Source organism: Nanorana parkeri, unplaced genomic scaffold (genome assembly GCF_000935625.1).
Source record: "Nanorana parkeri isolate BGI_ZX_2015 unplaced genomic scaffold, ASM93562v1 scaffold611, whole genome shotgun sequence".
NCBI lineage: Eukaryota > Metazoa > Chordata > Amphibia > Anura > Dicroglossidae > Nanorana > Nanorana parkeri.
This window is the reverse complement of record NW_017306879.1, coordinates 694487-713447: the sequence shown is the minus strand read 5'-3', so window position 1 is coordinate 713447 and position 18961 is coordinate 694487. Positions and strand designations below refer to the sequence as shown.

The 18961-nt window shown below is 40.2% G+C and overlaps 1 protein-coding gene across 1 annotated transcript in view; it reads right to left on the bottom strand.

Annotated features, from left to right (window-relative positions):
- CEP152 (centrosomal protein 152) overlaps positions 1-18961 on the bottom strand; it is a 51403-nt gene that overhangs the window by 18977 nt on the left and 13465 nt on the right. Inside the window, exons 13-25 of the mRNA XM_018562902.1 lie at positions 18415-18545; positions 15327-15455; positions 15101-15236; positions 14825-15016; positions 12999-13256; positions 11520-11651; positions 9934-10557; positions 9686-9812; positions 8178-8381; positions 6860-6947; positions 6504-6607; positions 4427-4583; positions 2929-3032 (exon numbers count right to left, since the gene is read on the bottom strand). Coding sequence (XP_018418404.1) covers positions 2929-3032; positions 4427-4583; positions 6504-6607; positions 6860-6947; positions 8178-8381; positions 9686-9812; positions 9934-10557; positions 11520-11651; positions 12999-13256; positions 14825-15016; positions 15101-15236; positions 15327-15455; positions 18415-18545 — 2386 coding nt within the window. The remainder of the gene's footprint in view (positions 1-2928; positions 3033-4426; positions 4584-6503; positions 6608-6859; positions 6948-8177; positions 8382-9685; positions 9813-9933; positions 10558-11519; positions 11652-12998; positions 13257-14824; positions 15017-15100; positions 15237-15326; positions 15456-18414; positions 18546-18961) is intronic.

Genomic DNA, 18961 nt, shown 5'->3' with positions numbered 1-18961 from the left:
GTCCTAGAGACCCCTAATATCTCCATAAAGAGGACCTGTCAGTGTGCCTTTGCTATTATATAGGGGGATTGTTATCCCCCTATATAATAGCAATAACAAAAAGTGCAAAAAAAATAATATATATATAAACATATAAAAAAGTAAAATAAAAGTCACATATAAAAAAAGTGAAAAAAAAACCCCAAACTGTTTAACTCCCCCACCCCCACGTACCTATAAACGTAAATATGCGCCTGGTGCCCCAGCGCGCAAAAACGACAATTGCGCTAAACACGTTACATATCGCCGTGAACGTCGCAGTGAGAGAAATCATTTTAGGGCCATCAATCACTGATAACACTAAACTGATGAGTGGTAACAGCTTTTAAAGCGTCGCCTATGGACAATTTTGGGTATTATCGTTTGAGGTTTCGTGCGCGCACGCAATTTGTAAGGCTTGACATGTTTGGTGTCTTTTTACCCGACGTGACCCCGTCTTTTATATTTTACCAAAAAATTGGGTAATAATAAATGTTTTATCATTTAATATAGGGGAAACTGTTTTAAAAAAAAGATTCGGTAATTTTTCCTTAATATAGTAAAAAAATAAAACCCCCAGTGGTGAATAAATACCACCAAAAGAAAGCTCTATCTGTCCCCAAAAAAGGGTATAAAATTCATTTCAGTACAGCGCTGCATGACGGAATAAATGTCAGTCAAAGTACCGCAGCGCTGAATACTGAAAAATGGCCTGGATGGGAAGGGGGTTTAACACCGCGGATGTCAACTGGTTAAAGGCTGCAAGCAAAGAAAAAATTACCTGTTGATATCAGACAACCTCAGTTGCTCCTAATTTCTTGTTTGAGCTGACAACACAGTGCCACTGCTGCACTGAAATCCCATGCAGTGTTATTAGCCCTGCCAAGCACTTTCCTTGAACTACAGAGCACATCCCACATATGATAAGATGGAGCCATTTTTTAAAATGTATTTTATTTATCCGATTAATCGAACTTAATAATCGGCTAACTAATCGATTTTGAAAATAATCGTTAGCTGCAGCTCTATTAAATATGCACTTGCGTTCCAGGTCCCATGTATGTAACATGTGTGAGTAGGGGTGAATACTGGAAGTCCTTTAATAGAATTTGTTAAAACTTTAAAAAAATTGTAAACTCAAAACCCTCACACATTTTTTATACATTTAATAATAAAGTCTGGCACACAGAGGAGAGCTTTCTGACAAGCTGAGGAGACAAGCAGACTTGTGGTGTTGGCTCTTAGGCAGGGTGATTGCCTCTAAAAGATTGAATTGGCTGCTAGCATTTAAAAGGAGAACTATGAGGTGAGTGCTTTTCACTCACCTCATAGTTCTAGCCGACCTGTGACAATGAGACTGTCACAGGTCGGCTCAGTAGATCGGGAGGTGAGCGAACACATACCGGCGTTCGCTCACCTCTTGATCCTGTCACAGCTCTCTGCCATAACACGGGAGGGGCTGGATTCCCCCCTCCCCGCTCCGATCCTCCAGTGCTGACTGGCGGAACGCACGGGGCGGGTACAGCTGGCTCTTCCTCTAGATAGGCAGAGCCAGCTGTCACTCACGCAGCTGGGCGGATCCAGACAATTGTCGGGATCCGCTTCAGCTGCGGCGTCTCAGTATACCGCGAGCGACAGCTCGCGGGATACTGAGTCTAGGGTGACTGGAGGACGCTAGTTTGTGTCCTCCCGTTACCCTGAGGAGAACTATGGGGAAAAGCCCTAACCCCATATAGTTCTCCTTTAAGCAGAGCCTGGTAGAATTTATTTTGGGTACAGGATATTTACAAAACGATATGAATTACAAAATCTTTAAATAATGCGTTTCTTGATCATAAGTGTATAGAAAAAGGATTCCCAAAAACAGATACAAGTGTTCCCATATGATTCCACATAGGCAGACCGCTCATTAGAAACTACATATACTGTTACGTAAGAGGAAAAATACATAAGATAGAAATACTACTAAAGTGTAGGCACCTTGTGGTCTTAGATTTCAAACGAATACCTGCATCTCTGTGGAGCTCCTTTGATTATTGACCAAGACTGAACACAGGGGTTTGTCTTCAGGTCAAGTCAGAATTGAGTTTGACTCCTTGAACCACCCCAACCTTTTGAATTTGGAATACCAGGTCTGGCATTTGAGAACTAAATGAAAACTTCATTTAGTACTTGGAGAGATGTGCAGGACCTGTGTTGTGCCTAGGCTCAAGATCTAAGAAGCTTCACAGGGATTTATTGGAATACTAGGCTAAGTACTTGCTGGCACTACACTTGGGTGTATTTAAGGATTCGCCTAAAAGTCCATGCTGCCCTGCAGGGAACATCAACTCTAATCAGGATAAAATACATTTGTCTCAGATATTTGTTTTTACATTATAATACACATAAATGACTAAAGAAATGTGAGACGCTAGGAAAAATTCTGAAACTTGCAATTGTTTTGTAGTGTATATAGTATGTTTCAGTATTAAGAGGAAAAAGGCTTCAGGCCCAGATTATTTTTAGGCTGAGCTTACAAGGAATCCATCAAGATAGAAATATGAGAGCTGGCAATGCTGACCATTTACAAAGTGCAAGCTCCTTGGCTGAGCAATATTCTTCCTTTACTAGATGCTGATTTACTAACCTAGAACAAGCATATGCCTATCAGTGTCTGGACACATGCTTTGTACAGGCTTGTTCTGGGTCAGTGACTCAAAAACATCAGCCTTGAGGGCATCCATATTTCTGTCCTAACAGCGTTCCTTTAAACAAACACGGTTTGCATTTCATTACTAGGTGCCTGCACAACAGTCTTCCCTACAAGAAAACATCACAATCACTTGTTTACATCATACAGCAAATCACTGATACACTGTGTAACCAGCAGGACACCAGATCACCAGCACATACTGCTGTTCTACATACCTCCTCTGAAGTTTCTGCTCTGGGTTTTCTGAGAGATAGGAGTTTCTAGAACTTTGGCCATAGTTGCAAGCTTGCTTGCAGCGTTCATGATTTTCTTTTCAGCACTAAGATGATAAACAAAAAACACATACATAATGACACTTTTTGGAATGAATGATACCTTTATAACGGCTAGTGTACATGGGCAATTACAATACATTTGTCATACATGGACTTATGGAGCAATAAAATCAAAGTACAAAAATTGAGCTGAAGGGGACCTTGTGTTCTGAGGTGCTGAACCTATCAGTCCTAAACCTCTCACAGCCTGATCTTCTACCAGGATCATGGTGTCTGACACAAAAGGGCTTGGGAAGGTCTAATATTTCCAAGGTACTTCAATGCCATCCATGGATACAAAGGGAACTTTCCCTTCATTGATTCTGACACCAAAGGTCTAATACAGGGGTCGCTAAATGGCAGACCGCAGTCCAGATACGGACCGAGTGGACCCGCATTGGGTTATTGGCTGAAGAACAGTGGATACACTGGCCTTGGCTGGCAGTGCAGGAACCAGCCTCAGTGCGGGTCCCCCTCCATCTGTGCAGAGCGGGAACACAAATTTGTTAGACGCGGGCAGATAGAGCTGCGTTTGTCTGGCCGCTCTCTATCACCCCTGGAGGAGTAGGACCGCTGGACAGGGTACTGTGGAGCCATGAGCATGCAGTGTAAGGTGGAGGTCATTAACCGGATGCTACCTCCATTCGGCATGAGAAACAGAGGGAAGTGCACTTGTGCTGTGCAGGATCATGAGAGTCTACTTCTTCTCTCAGTACTGGACGTCTTTTCTCTGTGTGGGATGTGATCGATCACTAGGGTAACAGGGGGCATTGTCACTGGCCACTACTGTAGGTTTTTGGTGGAAAATAGCACAGTACACATTCTGTAGTTCAGTCCCTGATTCCAATGGCTTCTCGTATGATAATTCAGCTTCTGGTGAGCACCTGTATTTTTTTTTATTTTTTTTTTGCATGATAAAAGAGAAGGCTTCAGCAAAAACATGCATATGATTGGGTTCACCAATGTTCTTCAAGAAACATAGCTCCAGTTATAGTGAAAATCCAGATATTCCTCAAATTCATAAACAAAAAGGGATGGATGGGATCCAGATGGCATGTTAAAGGAAGTGAAAAACTGCATGCTATTAGTGTTCTGCCATATAACAGCCTCAAGTATGCATACCCCTAAAGACTAATGAGGGAATTCCATTAAAATACTTCAACACATACAAGTGTGACTTACTGCACAAACTAAGAACTTATCTGCAGAATACATTGGTGAGGCTTTTAAAGATGATAATTTCCATATTCTCTTTGCTGTTAAAATAACATGGACATTTTTTTTAAAGGTTATCAGAATTTGCCTCAAAAGCCTCTGGCTTAGGACATGAGCCTGTATACCTATAATGTCCTCATTAGAACTATACATTTCAACCACTTCGGTTACATCCATCACTCACCCCTCATTCTTCCCATCATCCTTCAATAACTGCTGCAAACAAGTTAAGTAATATTTCCGCATCTTTCGTGCCGTTTCTTGGCGTTCTTTTAAAACTTCAGACTTCAACATTTCAGCAGCTCTTGCTTTGCTTTCATGAATATAACGAAGCATGTCACCTATTTAGAACATAAATAAGGTATTTTCACTATTATCAAAACCGATGCTATCTTTTAATGAAAAAAGTTCAATCAAAAAGTAGAACCTTGTAATTACTAACTGGTACATCTGTAGGAACAAGCATACAGCATATGTAAACTTACGTAAGATATTACATTAGTAAAGATCTGCTGACCTCTTTGGAAGGAAAGAGTACTGCAGTTGTCAACGGCAACAAAAGTCATCGTGCACAGATAACTGAACTGGGTGAACATTTTTTTATTAACGCTTTTCCAATTTTAAAATAATGATCAATGATCAATTCAGCCCACCTAGACTGATATTTCAGCTTTTAGCCAATGCTGGAGGGTTAAAGACAAAATTAGGGAGGCTAGGACACAGCAACAAACACATCAGATATGTGTAATGGTGGGTACCCCCTTACCTGCAGCTGTTGTTTCTTTACCATATGGTCCCCTTCACAACCGCCGGATATTACATTCAGCGAGAGGAGTCTGAGCAGCTAGGCTGAAAGGTTGTCACAGACCGACCCCTATGCTTTCTTAACCATTCACAGAGCTTGCACTACTATTATCCCACAATGCATCGGGTTTGCAGATTCTGTCATTCAACTGATTCTTCTCCATTCGCAAACCTCAATGCAGCTGCACCATTTTTAAAGTGTATTTCCACTTTTGAAGTCAAATTGTTATGTGTTCCCACACACACACACACACACACACACAGCGTATCCATAAATAAAGACAAATATTTCTTACCTTTTAGGTGTGTCTGTGTTAGAGCTGCAGCTAACGATTATTTTCCAAATCGATTAGTTAGCCGATTATTAGGTTCGATTAATCGGTTAATCGGATAAACAATAAAATAAAGTTTCAAAAATAGCTCCAGTGATGGACTACTAGTTTGTATTGAGGTTGTACTCCATCCCTGTGCCGATCGTGGGTGAGCAGCGAGTGTGAGGCGGTGATGAGGTGTGGCGTGTGGAGCATGGATTCAGGCGGGCGGGTCTGGCAGCGGCGGGAGTGAGGTGGAGCTGTGAACAGGGCCAACTGATCGGAAGCCGATCGATTATTGAAAAAGTTGACAACTTTTTCAATAATCGATTATAATAGATTATGCCGATTAGTTGTTGCAGCCCTAATCTGTGTAGAAGGCTTTTCTCTCAATTACCAAGTGACAGGAAGCTTTGTCTGACCACATCGAAAGACTTGGGACACTCTGAGCTTCCTTTCATTAACATACAATGCCGCTAGATCTTTACCCCTTGACAGTGTCAAATCTAGTTTACAACTGATAATCAGATCTGCTCGCACAGTACAGACAGGGTAGTTATTTGGGTTAAAGAATACCCCCCATTAATGAAAATTAATTACAGAGAAAAACTTTTTTTTCCCCTCAGAATAATGCAAGTAAACAAGCTGCATGTTTTAAGTTAGGCTATGGGGTATGGGAACATCCAACAAAACATAAAATAGAGGTTTTTCCAATTTAGCTGCAAAAGTGGAAAAACGCTGGATGGTGCACAGATGATTGTGTGGATGATCATCACTCCATATGCGATTGCATCCGAATATGGACTCACAACTGCGGATGCTGTCAAGTTTGTCATTGCTATGTACAGGCTGAGCGGCCACAACTGTCCGTGACCACCATTAGGTCCAACTGCATGAAACCGCAAATTCTTGCAACAGGAAACCCCAGCCAGACATTAAAGTCTCATGTGAAGGAGGTCTTACATTTCCATTTACCTGTAAGTGAACATTTAAAGGCGGTCGTATGCGCTACCACCCAGTCAATGATTAAATAGGAAACAAGTCAGGTAGTGGAAGGCCAGCTATGGTAAAAGTCTATTGCTTTAATCTCCTGCTGATACAGTGTTACATTCAAGGGCTACAGGATCAGAAGTCCAACGGTCTTACTTTTTATTTTGTCCACAGCCTTGATATACTGAGAACGCATCTCTTCTAAAGCCTTTCCTCTGCACATATCACAGCCCTTCTCAGAACCCTCTTCTGGTGGAAAACTAAAATGACAAGAGAACATACAATAAACGGTTTGCTTTCTACCAATTGTATTAAAAAGAAATACACAATGATGTAGAAATGGGGTAGCCAAACTTTAGCCCTCCAGCTGTTGTGGAACTACAAGTCCCATTAGGCATTGCAAGACTGACAGCCACAGGCATGATGGGCTTTGTAGCCTCACCACAGCTGGGAGGACCAAAGTTTGGCTACTCCTGATGCAGAAGATCCAGAACAAGAAATGTACACAATACCTTTCTTCGGGTTTCACAGCTTTTTCATCAAGCTTTTTCTGCAGTTCAAGGTTGTCTTTCTTTAGACTTCCGACAATTGTTTCATTTTCTGCAGACAAATAAAAAAACATTTGCAATCTGGGACTGGCATTAGTAAAGCACGGGAGGTCAATATCAGCAAGCTGGTGACATTCAGAGCATGCGGGAAAATTCTAAAGGTGCAGTTTGGTTAAGAGCTAAATTGAAAAGTACCAAGCAAAGAATGAAATGTGCAAAAATCAAAAACTCACACACACACACAAAAGTAAGCCAAACTGGCATTTGAATTATCCCAAGATGTGAATGATTGTTAATTTCAAAGAAAATCTCCTCTAACACATAAAAAAACACGAATGTGTTGGCAGATTGTGTGTTTCCAAAAGGTCAGTATACATCTGTACATTTATGAACTTCCTTTTGTAATACCCTGAAGTAGAAGAAATGTATGAATGCAAAATCAAAAAAAATAAAATGATGTCGCAAGTACAGAAAATAGCTGATGAGGCAGCAGAAATGCACTCCACTCCTCATTTCCTTAGTGCCTTTGCTACATTGCAATCACAATAGGAATAGTGTCAGCCCTGCTCAGTTGTTTTTGCTGAAATACAGAACACTTTCCCTTCTCCTCATCTTCACAACATAGGTGACGGGAGGTGTTTTTGTAGTCCAGGGGGAAGAGCCAGAGAGGGATTAGACTCCTTGAGATAACATGCCGAGCACAAGACACAGGGCAGCAGGGATTTCTGGCAGGTTCAACAGGTTTTTATTTTCTGTACTTATGGAACAAAAACTTTTAAATTAAAGTATACTTAAAAAGGAGAACTATGGGGTTAAGGCTTTTCCCCACAGTTCTCCTTAGGGTAACGGGAGGACACAAACTAGCGTCCTCCAGTCACCCTAAGCTCAGTATTCCGTGAGCTACAACTCGCGGTATAATGAGACGTCGCAGTATACCGCGAGCTGCTGCTAACTCTTTCGATTTTATTTTGAACAGTGGAAAGTTTAAAGCAAGAGTTCTTCTTAAATGCTTTGGTGTTCCGAAACCAGAATAACCCTCTACACTAAAAAAAAAAAAAAAAAAAGCCAAAATCAGCAAACCGGAGCTTTAGAAAGTAGACGACATTTTCTCATCAAGCAAATCTTTACCCAAAGATGTGCTTCTATGAATCACATGCATAACAACCTGCACTTACCCCAAAGCATAGGCTGTTGGGCATGTGCTAGTGATCAGATGTACCCTCCAAGGTGAATCAATGCACCACCTACAAGGACTTCCGGAGCCGAAGGATGTTTAACGTACCTTTAATCTGCTCAGCTTTGAGCTTTTGCTCTTTGACTGCATGTTGAAGGTGGCGGCATGCTTTATCCAGTTTACTTCGCAGATCCTGACAGTCTTTCTTTAACTTCTCCACTTGCGGCTGGCAATTCTCACAGCAACCAGATTCAGAACTATCGCTTTTCTTCTTTAGCTGAGGATCTACGATCAGTGTTGTCTGCCATTTTCCTGCAGTGTTTTGGAGAAAAATGCAATAGTTTTATTAACTGTATAATAGTGGTGTACATGTTATTATAGTCCGGAATTACATTTTTAATTTGTTTTATTAGGAAGACAAGAAATATTGCAAAGTAATATTATATAGTCTATCCAGCCTGCCAGAGGCGTGCTAGTCCCCCTTATGTATAAAGCATTGTACCAATTCACCTATGCTGTAGAAAGCCTTTTGTTTACAGAATTCTGTTAGGAGGTGTCAATCAGACAAATTAAGCTACATTTGCCATGTTGTCTTTTTAGCTATCCCATGGTGCTTTGGGGGTCTTTTGCCATGCTGCATTAAATGTTTATTTATAGAACAAAGATTGCAAATAAATACAACAGAATGCTAAAATGGTAAAAAACAATGTTTAAAGAACTCTGCTGAGCAGTCAGACAAATTGAGCTACAAGATTCATCTGTTGTGCTGTCTCCTTAGCTAACCCATAGTTTTATTGGTTGTCATACATTAAAGATTTATTTGTAAACGCAAATATATAAAGATAAAAATGATCAAAAGGATGTCAAAAATCAGACATGGGTTTAATCATTTCCTGCTCCATTGTTTTGCGACTTACCTGCTTTGCGACCACTCGCACTTACGACCGACCTTGCGCATCAGCGCGACGTGTCGACGGCGGAAGTGATGTCCTCCGTTCTTCACTGCGGGTCCCGGTAAGTATTTTGCCTTATGTACAGTACACTGTTCGGTACTGTACATCTGCAACACTATACAGTACTGTACTAATGCAGTACAGTACTGTATAGAGTTGCTCACTTAACGACCAATTCGTTTAACAACCTGGTCGTAGGAACGGAACTCGGTCGTTAAGTGAGGAATACGTATGTATGCAAGTGAGGAATACGTATGTATGCAAGTGAGGAATACGTATGTATGTATGTATGTATGTATGTATGTATGTATGTATGTATGTGTATATATATATGTATGTATATATAATTTCAACTCCTCTATCCCACGTTCAATTGATATGTAAACAAGATCATAATCTTCTCATATCAAATTGTTTGGAAAATCTGCCATTTCCCCGAGCTGCAATCTGGTACAAAAATGGTGACAAGGTTCAAGCTGTAACTTGGATTACAAAAGGACATTGCTCTGCCAATAAGAGAATTCATAACTTGGAGTACTTGCAGCTGCTAATCCATAATGGATATGGACAAGCTCCGGCCACTGTGCATATTAGAAGCAATTAAAATATCAAGAAATGAAGATCAGTGGTATAGTTCGGTAGGAATAAAATAGTTGTGCATACCATTAGCCACATTTTCCATGAGAATCCTTTTTGAATTTTTCTGTGCACTTTCTGGATTGCAAAGTCTTTCTTTCCCTCTTAAGAAGACACTAGAATTCAGACAAGTCTCATTATTTTCATCAAGTTTCTGAAGAGAAAATAAGGAAACACGTCACTAAAGCATGTCCAAACAGAATGAGTTAGCATCCAAGAAAAAAACTAGATAAAGATTGAAATAAACATAGCTATGTGTAATCCCACAAACATACCAGCTTCATCTCCAGTTTTGTATTTGAAATGACTTTGTAAACAATCCCTTTAACTGATCTCTGAAGATAAGACTTTAACTTCTGCAGGAACTGTGTGTCTAAGCTGCTTGTTGCATGTGACAAGCGATTGTCCCGATTACATTTTTCAACTAGTTCATCATGGATTTCTGACATAAGGTTCTCCATTTCAGATAGGATCTCATTATCGTGATCATGCAGCCGCTTAGATTCTTCAGAACTGCGCAGTTTGAGGCTCTTATTAAACTGTTCAGTCATTTCGGCCTCTTTCTGAGTCAGGAGTTCATGTCTCTGCTTTTCAAAATCAGCTTTTGCCGTGGCAAGCACGTCGCTGACTTTGGTCCGATGATCATCCAGGAAGGTGCGGAAATCTTCTTCGTTTTGCGCCTGAAAGGCTTGAACCTCTTCTTGTTTCTCTTTGTTCCACTGAGCACGTGCCTTCCCCAGTTCGACTTTCAACTGAGCATCAAACTCTTCAACCTTTAAGTCAAGTTCCCGCTGTAATGCTGCAATTTTCTCTTCATATTCTTTTTGTTTGAAGCTGTGATCACTTTTTTCAGACTCAAGCTTCCGTTTCTCTTCTGCTGCAGCAACTGCATCTGATATCTAGAATGGAAAACTACGGTTAGAAAGAAATAACTACTTTATACAAACATGTTAGTGTGTGTGCGCGTATATTTTTTTAAATATAAATCGATCTATATCAAGTAATGCCATGTTTATGTTTAATGAGCTATTCCATTACAAACAAGTCCATGTGAACGCCATGGGCAATCGTTACCTGCAATGAAGTTCAGTGTCTTAAGTTTCCAACAAAAGCAAGGAGCTGCACAGACACAGGCCTTTCTTGGCAACCAGGTAAAAGAGAAATAAATCCCTAGTTTGCACAGCTTATTGAGCCTAAGAAACCTCCGGATGAGGAGCCAAGAAACTAGAAAAAAAGTCAAATGAAAAAGGAGCAGGGTGAAAAACTTTTGACTGAACGGTAACTGCAGCCAATCGGTGCAGTCACTTGTCGGATATTCCGACAGCGTTGTGTGCCAGCTGTTAGAATACAATAGCCGAGCAGGCAAGACTCATCCATTCACACTGTTCAGTATGGATGTAGGAATCTGTTAAATTTTTATAGTTCAGTCTTCTAGCTGAAGAGCATGGATGAATTAATCTGCCCTGCCAGATTATTGTATCCCGACCCAAAGTATTGGATTAACTTGACTGCTAGCTTCTCAGAAGCAGAGGTCAGTAATAGTGCCCAATATATTTAAATGGAACCAATTTAATAAAGAGGTTGACCAGAAGACACCGAGTAGCCAATTTCTGGGTATGAATAAATGGCAAAAAAAGTGTAGGGTTGCGCTTGTGCCATTTTATATGCCCAACTTTGATTAGTCTTAGTGCAGAAATGCAGGAAATCCACACTTTGCCGCTCGTTTCTACATCATGTGGACATTCTGCTGGGATATGTACAATTCACCTATGGTAAACCTGTATCTGTTCCTATAAGAATTAAATTACTAGAAGGGGACCGGTGACTGACCATGTAGCTAATGTCAAGAAATATACAATACCTGCTTTTCTATATTGACATTATTGAGCTTTTCCCACTTTTCTTTCTCAAGCTGCAAGTTTGTTTTGTATTCAGACAAGCTGGTAAGTTCTTGTATCCACCTGGCATGGGCTTTCGTTAAGGCCATCTCCACCTAACAAATGGGGGGGAAAAAAAGGAAAATTAAAATCCCATTGTGTAAACTGTTCCAGCACTCATAAAAAATGATGCACTGTATATTTAAAAAACTGACAACTGATACAAAGAATACAATACTACATTTTCCCTTTACAAATACAAGTTAAGACTGCTGCAACTTGACATTGGGGTAAAAAGATATGATATGAAAAGAACATATGAGCTGGCTCTAAAGAAGACTCAGAATGCAAAGAATGAAAACTGTGAAGTATTAGAAGACAGACAATGTAGGGCTGCTCAACTAGTTTCAATCTTCACATGAAAACTTTGCACCTAAGAATTTAACCACATTTTATTTCAAGAAGTTCCAAGATATGACAACATGTGTACAGTGCCTGCAGTACCAAGTGTTAGCTGAAAGACAGGAAGCCCTGAGTAAGCGCCAAGTTGTAACTTAGTCCTCACTCTTCTCCATGTGGCATCATTGGGTGTCTGAGTGGCCAATGGGCAAATGCCAGCACTGTCATGTGGAAAGAAGGTGAGAAAGCCACCGCTCCCTATACCTACATGTACTGTGTAATTCTTTTTACTCCCAGGGAGGAAATCAGCTATAGGGAGGAAGGGGAGGCAATCAGCTATAGGGAGGAAGGGGAGAGATTCATCTGCTTCTCTTTACTGTGCAAGTCTCCTCACTCCCAGGGAAGGGGAGGCAGTCAATGCTCCTCCCCATACCTGTAAGTACTATGTTATTCCCTTTACTCCCAGTGAATGAAGGGTGGAGAGAAGGGAAGATGAATATGTGCAGCTATAGAAGATGGTGGTTCCGTGAACCTGTTGTTTTGTTCTGTATAGGCAAAGCACAGGTTCACTCTAATGTGAACCAGTCGCTGTGTAAAAAAATTTGAATGAGACAGCTTGTGAAATAAGAAGCTTTGTAATTACACTTCTAAACCACAGTAACTCATACCTTCACCCTCTTGAAGAGCTCTGGGAGCAGCTACTATCCAAAACTTCCGTTAGAGTGCCCGGGAAGTGGTTCTTCCCACTGATCCTTGCAGTACTAAAGTGTCCTGTCACGACACATCAGCCAGCAAGAGAAACCACAGTACCCAGCAGGGGATGTGCTATCAGACACACCTAGAACTGTCAGATAGCAGCAATGCCTGGAGCTCCTCAAGAGCAAAGATTATAGTCCATGTCCACCAGTGACAGGGTCACCTTCAGGGAAGTACTGCAACGATAACTCAACTTATTTGCTCACTTAAAATGCATTCTAATTTTGCCTCTCACTCTAATGCAACAAGTCTTTCTACTGCAACTAACAATACAAATTTTAATAGGAAGTATTTAACATTAAAATGACCTGATTGGAAATATCCTCCCGATGCTTTAATTCTAGCTCCATGCAAGCCTTTTGTACTGCCTTCTGTTTCTCTAGCATAGCATTGTGGAGTGCGATCTTCAAATCTTCCACCTGTTCGGTTTGTGTAATTACGGATTGCTCAGTCTGTACAGCGTGGTCTTCTACACTCTGCATTAACGTCTCTCTGGCATGCTTTAAAGTCATATCTAGCTTATGTTTCCACTGATTCTCAATATCCTGAATTTTCATTGATGTTACCTTTAAAGAAAAAAAGCAAAAAAACAAAACAAAACAAAAAAAAAAGAGAGTGGAAATGTTAACAGAAACTAAACAGCTCATCAGATTTTTTTATTTTAGATCACAAAGTATATAGAGGGAAAATTATATTAAAGAAACACCTAAAAATAGATTAAAAAAAAATTCAAAAAGGGACAATAGAAACTTCTGAAAGGCTGCAGTACATGTGGAGGTATAGAAAGTAAAAGGGGCCTCACCAGAGTGAGGAACAGAAACCATTAGGCAGTGTAAATATCTTTTCTGGGTGACGTGACCCTTTGAAGAATATCAGAACAGAGCATTTACATTTCTGTGGAACACAAGTAACTTATATTCCATTATATATTTCTGAGACTCAAGTGGTGGGATTTCCCTGCAGTCAGATCAGTCATCTTTACCACCACAAAATCAGCGCTGACGCTTCAGGTGCCTGATAAACTAACATAGTCCTGTAGGAGTTAATTCGTTAGGCACCAAGTTGAGGGTTAGGACTATGGTAGGGCAGAAGGATAGGAGGGCAAGTGAAAGATTAAATGTTAGGGTAATGATTAAGGGTCATGTTAAGTAATACATTTGAAGTTTAGAGTATGAGTTAATGGTATGGTCAAGTTAAGGAATAAGTTTAAAGTGCAAATCCAAGGCTGATCTCCTGGGCTCTCATCTCTCTACTTGGTGGCTACGGTCACAAACGTATGTGGCCTGGGAGATACAAAACCTCACCTACTGGAGCCCTTACCATTGGGAAGCCGATAAGGCACCAGTGAATGGTGGGAGATGGTTGGTACTATGAGGGGGTTATTTAAGCTTCATGGGCCAGGAGGTGAAAGGTAAAAAAAACTTCCACAGGCTTAATGCTTAGATGGCTGGATGAGCTTGGTTAGTGCTTGAATGCCAATTACAGCTACACATTCTTTGAGCGAGTTCTGGGCATCATATGAATGCATATTTATAGTCTCTGAAGGGGGCCTATTTAAAGCAGGATTCTAATAGCTCGTTTGCAAGATTTGTAGATACAGTATACGTGGAAGTGACACTCCAATATCAAAGTGCTTCTGCAACTTTGTCAACTTTATTCTAAGAGTATATTGTGATTTAGTAATGGATAAAAAGATGGAGGAGCTTTCCCTTAATTTTTTGATGGTTATACACGTTCCAAAACTGAACCTCCCATAGATAAGAGCAAGACCACAATAGCCAAGGCACCCTAATAGATGTATGGGGCCATCTATGTACTTCTAGATGAAAATGTATGCAACTGAGACCACAATAAAAACACTAGTTTTACTAAGGTTCCAGCTACCAGGGCCATGTGCTGGTTATCATTTCATATACTTGAAGTGAATAGAGCTGTTGGACATTATTTTTTAAATGTTTCCCAGGATAGTCTGGAGCTTTTAAAAAAGGTCCACTAGCCACTCGCTGTTATTGTGACTAATGCAGGAAACGCGCTGTTTAGAAGTATACTTACAGAAAGTGTATTATGTGGTCATACCGAAAAACAAAAAGATGTAGGCTTGCAACCATGAGAAGGCCATCAATGGAGCACATACCTGTTCTTGCTCTCTTATCCAATTCTTTTTTGCCAAAGTCAGGTGAATCTCTTGTTCTCTCTTAATTTCTTCCTCCTTTTCCCTCTGCCACTGTGTCTTCATCACAGCCATTTCAGATTGGTGTTTGTCATCTAGCTCCATTTTCAGAGACTGCAGCAAATGTTCTTTTTCCTCCAGCAATTTCTCTCTCCACTATAATGAAATGTACACCCAGAATGCATTGGAGGGATATAATTGCTGCACATATACAGGAAACATGAATACAGGTCAACATACCTTTTCTTCATTTAGCTGAAATTCTTTCCTCATACTCTCACGGATGGTTTCCTCCAGCGTATCCTTCTCTTTACACACCGCTATGTAACACTCCTGTACTGCAGTCATCTCAATAGACAATTCATTTATGTGTGATCTGAGATACAGAGAACAGAGACATTACCTATTTTCCAGATTGGAAAAAAACCAACAAATAAGCTCCCATTTGGATGCTAGAAATCCTTACTGTAACTGGGAAATGTTCGACTCGTATGTCTGGCACAACTGGACTTTTTCTGCTTCAAACTTCTCACTTATCTCCATTCTTAAATGATTCTTAATGTCTTCATGATGCTGTTCGTAGGTTCGCTCACACCTGGGACAAAATGCAGCGAATATATATCATGAAGGAATTTTATAAAGCAGCTCTAAAAACACCTTCAGGCATTTATAATAGATTTATCTGCACTTCCAACCTAGCTAATCCCTAAATTTAACCCAATTTACTTCAAAAAGTAAAAAAACACTAAACTCAGTGGGGAAAGGAGTGAGGCGCAGAAACTAGGAGAGGGCATTGGAGCTAGATTTTCTTTGTATAATCTGAGGTATTAGGACACCCAGGGTGCTTGGGCAGATACTTAAAGACGCTTGCTTTTAATTACTGGTGCCAGGTAATAACTCTAGCGTTCCAGTAGAGTAGGTTTACGTTAAGGGAAACTGAAAAAGCAAAGTCTATATAATAAAGCAGAGTTCTATAGCTTTAAAATAGTACTAAACTCCCACAACAAGAAAATAAAAGTGGAACTGAACTCACAAAGTGAGCACTTCTAAATGTTACTAGGGAACATCTGAAAATGTTAATGATGCCTAAGCAGTATTCTTAAAAAAAAAATAAAAAAAATCTACCTTTGCTCTTAAATTCCTCCTGAAAAACAGCAGTGCACTTCCTGGTATGCAAGGCACTACAGCCTCATAACTGTATATCTGCTGTGTGAGATCTAAGACACTGCTGCTTCTGACATCTAGTATCAGAATATTGGGTGATGTCACTATTGTGCAGCTCACTGTTCTCCTGGTGGGAAGCTCTGACATGGGGAAGCACAGCCCTGCCTTTATCAAGATGAGCGTATTCCCATAGACACACTGAAGAACAAGGCATAGTAAGTCAGTAATGAGGCTGCAGGGAGACCACAAGCAACACATAACAAAAAAACGATTAAACATTTTGATATCACAAGAACATGTGCAACAACATATTTGGTTTAGGTGTTAAAATAACCCTATAGATTTAATAACCATCTTTCAGCAGACTTTAGGTCCCATTCACACGAGGGTGCGGTTAGGTGCTTCTATATAATGGTTTTCTAAATGCATATAAATGCTTCTAATTATTTCCGGTGGATTCATTTACACCTTGCATTTAGATGCTTTTACATGCAGACAGTTCAGCTGCATTTAGGAAAACTAGAAGTCAGGGGCATCCAGGAACACAATCCAAGATCCGTCTGCACTCCTACGGTCTTATAATACAAAAAGGCATCGGTGGTGCTCAGGGTGACCGCACGGATTGCGCCGTGCAAACATCAATGATAAGTCCAAACATTTCACCGACACACTCAGGGAATCAAATATCAAAATCCCAACGTATTTAATAAAGTGCAAAAATGTCACATAGTGATGTCAACACTTTATGACGCTATGTCGCACTGAGGAAGGATCCCTGCGTGGACCCGAGACATCAGCACTTTGACGATACGTGACATTTTTGCACTTTATTAAATAAGTTGGGATTTTGATATTTTATTCCCTGAGTGTGTGCAGGTAAAATGTTTGAACTTATCATAGGTGCATCCAGGAAACATTTTTGCTTCTAAAAACGTGTGTAAAAGCAAGACACGTCTATTTGCTGAAAATCTCTATTTTAATGGACTGCTTCAGTGGAGAAAGGACAGATGTGCCTAAAAGCTTGTGTGTAAACGCACATCATGTTCTGCATCTAGAAGCATAAAAAAGCATCTAGCCTGAGTTTTTGCAGACAGATCTGGACATAAAAACACAAGTGGACAGTGTGAATGAGGCCTTGTGACCACAGACTGCTAAAAAGTTGTGAGGTTTTTTGTTTTTTTTTCTTCACTTTCACTGGTCTCTTACAGAAGGACTGATATAGCCGATTCCTACCAATTCTGCCATATAGGTTATCAGTTAATTTTGTAACAGAACAGAAAGGGGACATTAAAAGAGATGATGGAGAAGGCAAGACCCATAACTGAGGAATCTAGTAGCATGCTGATAAGTTTTAAAAGAAGCAGAAAGACAAAAAGATGGGATCCGTTTCATCCACTAAATGCAAGAATTTTTCAGTGCATATTAGAAAGAAGAAAACATTTTTTTTGAGAGATACAGCCCAATGAAGATGTTATAATCCCACAAGGCTGAAAATAATGGAAAACTGAACCCATACTGAAAGTTCAGACACACCTCACAATAATAATACTGATCTCGTGTCTAGCTTACACCTTTGTCCATGCAAGTTGCATAGAAACAAATAGAAACAGAAGTAACAAATACAATGGTAACTATATACAAGAAATGTCACAGTTTCCAAGTTTTTGTGGTTGTGTGATGATGCAGGTGTCAGGAATAAGATTGGTGTATAAACTGCAGCTGTCACTGGACGAACGCCTAATTCATGCTGCATCTGCTATGTTGAAGCAAAGTTATCTGAAGGCAGCAACATGAAAGAAAATCATAACTTTTACCCCATTTTAAAGTAAAATCTGTGTTAACAGAAAGCGCCTAAATCTTAGGAGACATGTAAAGAAGTATCGTTAGGTGCCTGCATGTAAAGTCACATACAGCGCAGGGCAACATGGGAGTGCTGAAGCCAAGGAAGCTAAAATGAGCAAATAACCTCAGCCCCTGAAGTTCACTATTAGTTTATCACTATGATGGGCAGGCTCACAAACCAATATATGCAATTTACATAATAAAGCTGCCTGCATATCAAGCATGTGAATATACACGTGGGCACATTTAAATAAATGCTTTGCATGTCTGCCACGTGGTAATGATTACACCATGTATGCATATCAAACAACTCTCCTGCCCTAATCAATATCCTGATCAAATCTATGCAAACACCATCCTCTGTACATTTCCGAATTTCAGTGTGGGTCCTAAATTGTCTGGATCTGTAAGATTTTGCCATAAGTATATATTGTCACGCCCTCCCAAGTAAAAGCTAGACTAGGTGTCCCAAATGCTACATGTCGAGCCAGGCTTAGGTTTGAGCACAAGACAGAATAAAATGTGAAATAGTGAGGTTTCATATTCACCGCTCAATGGATTCTTTCTTATCTTTATCAAAATCTTGGATCATTTCTCGCATTTCACTACAGAGTTGCTGATTTGCTGCCTTCAGTTTCTCCTCACTTGCAGCGAGCTCGTCGATACACAACAAATGTTTCTAGTAAAAAGTAAAAAAATAAATGTGGAAGCATAACACTATAACATTATAAATCTGCTTTCAGCACCACTTCTGTGTAGTGGAAATAAAAAAAAATACCCATACAGTTCTCCTCCCCTCCTAACCATCTTGTCTTGATCTGTATTGCAACTGTACTCAAACAAATCAACACAGTAATTGCCTTTTGTATCATTTGCCCTTACATTTTAGATTGTGAGCTCTCAAGAAGAAGAAAAGAAAAACCACACACACCTCAAAAATTCAGGTCCTGAGCTACTTGCCAGGCCTTAAGAGTTACTCCCACCATCCCACACATCAAATAATACACTCCCCCTGTCACAAGTCACCCCGCACACAAAAAAAATAATACACTACCCCCATCCTAAGCCCCTCGCACACATACCCCCTTATATGCC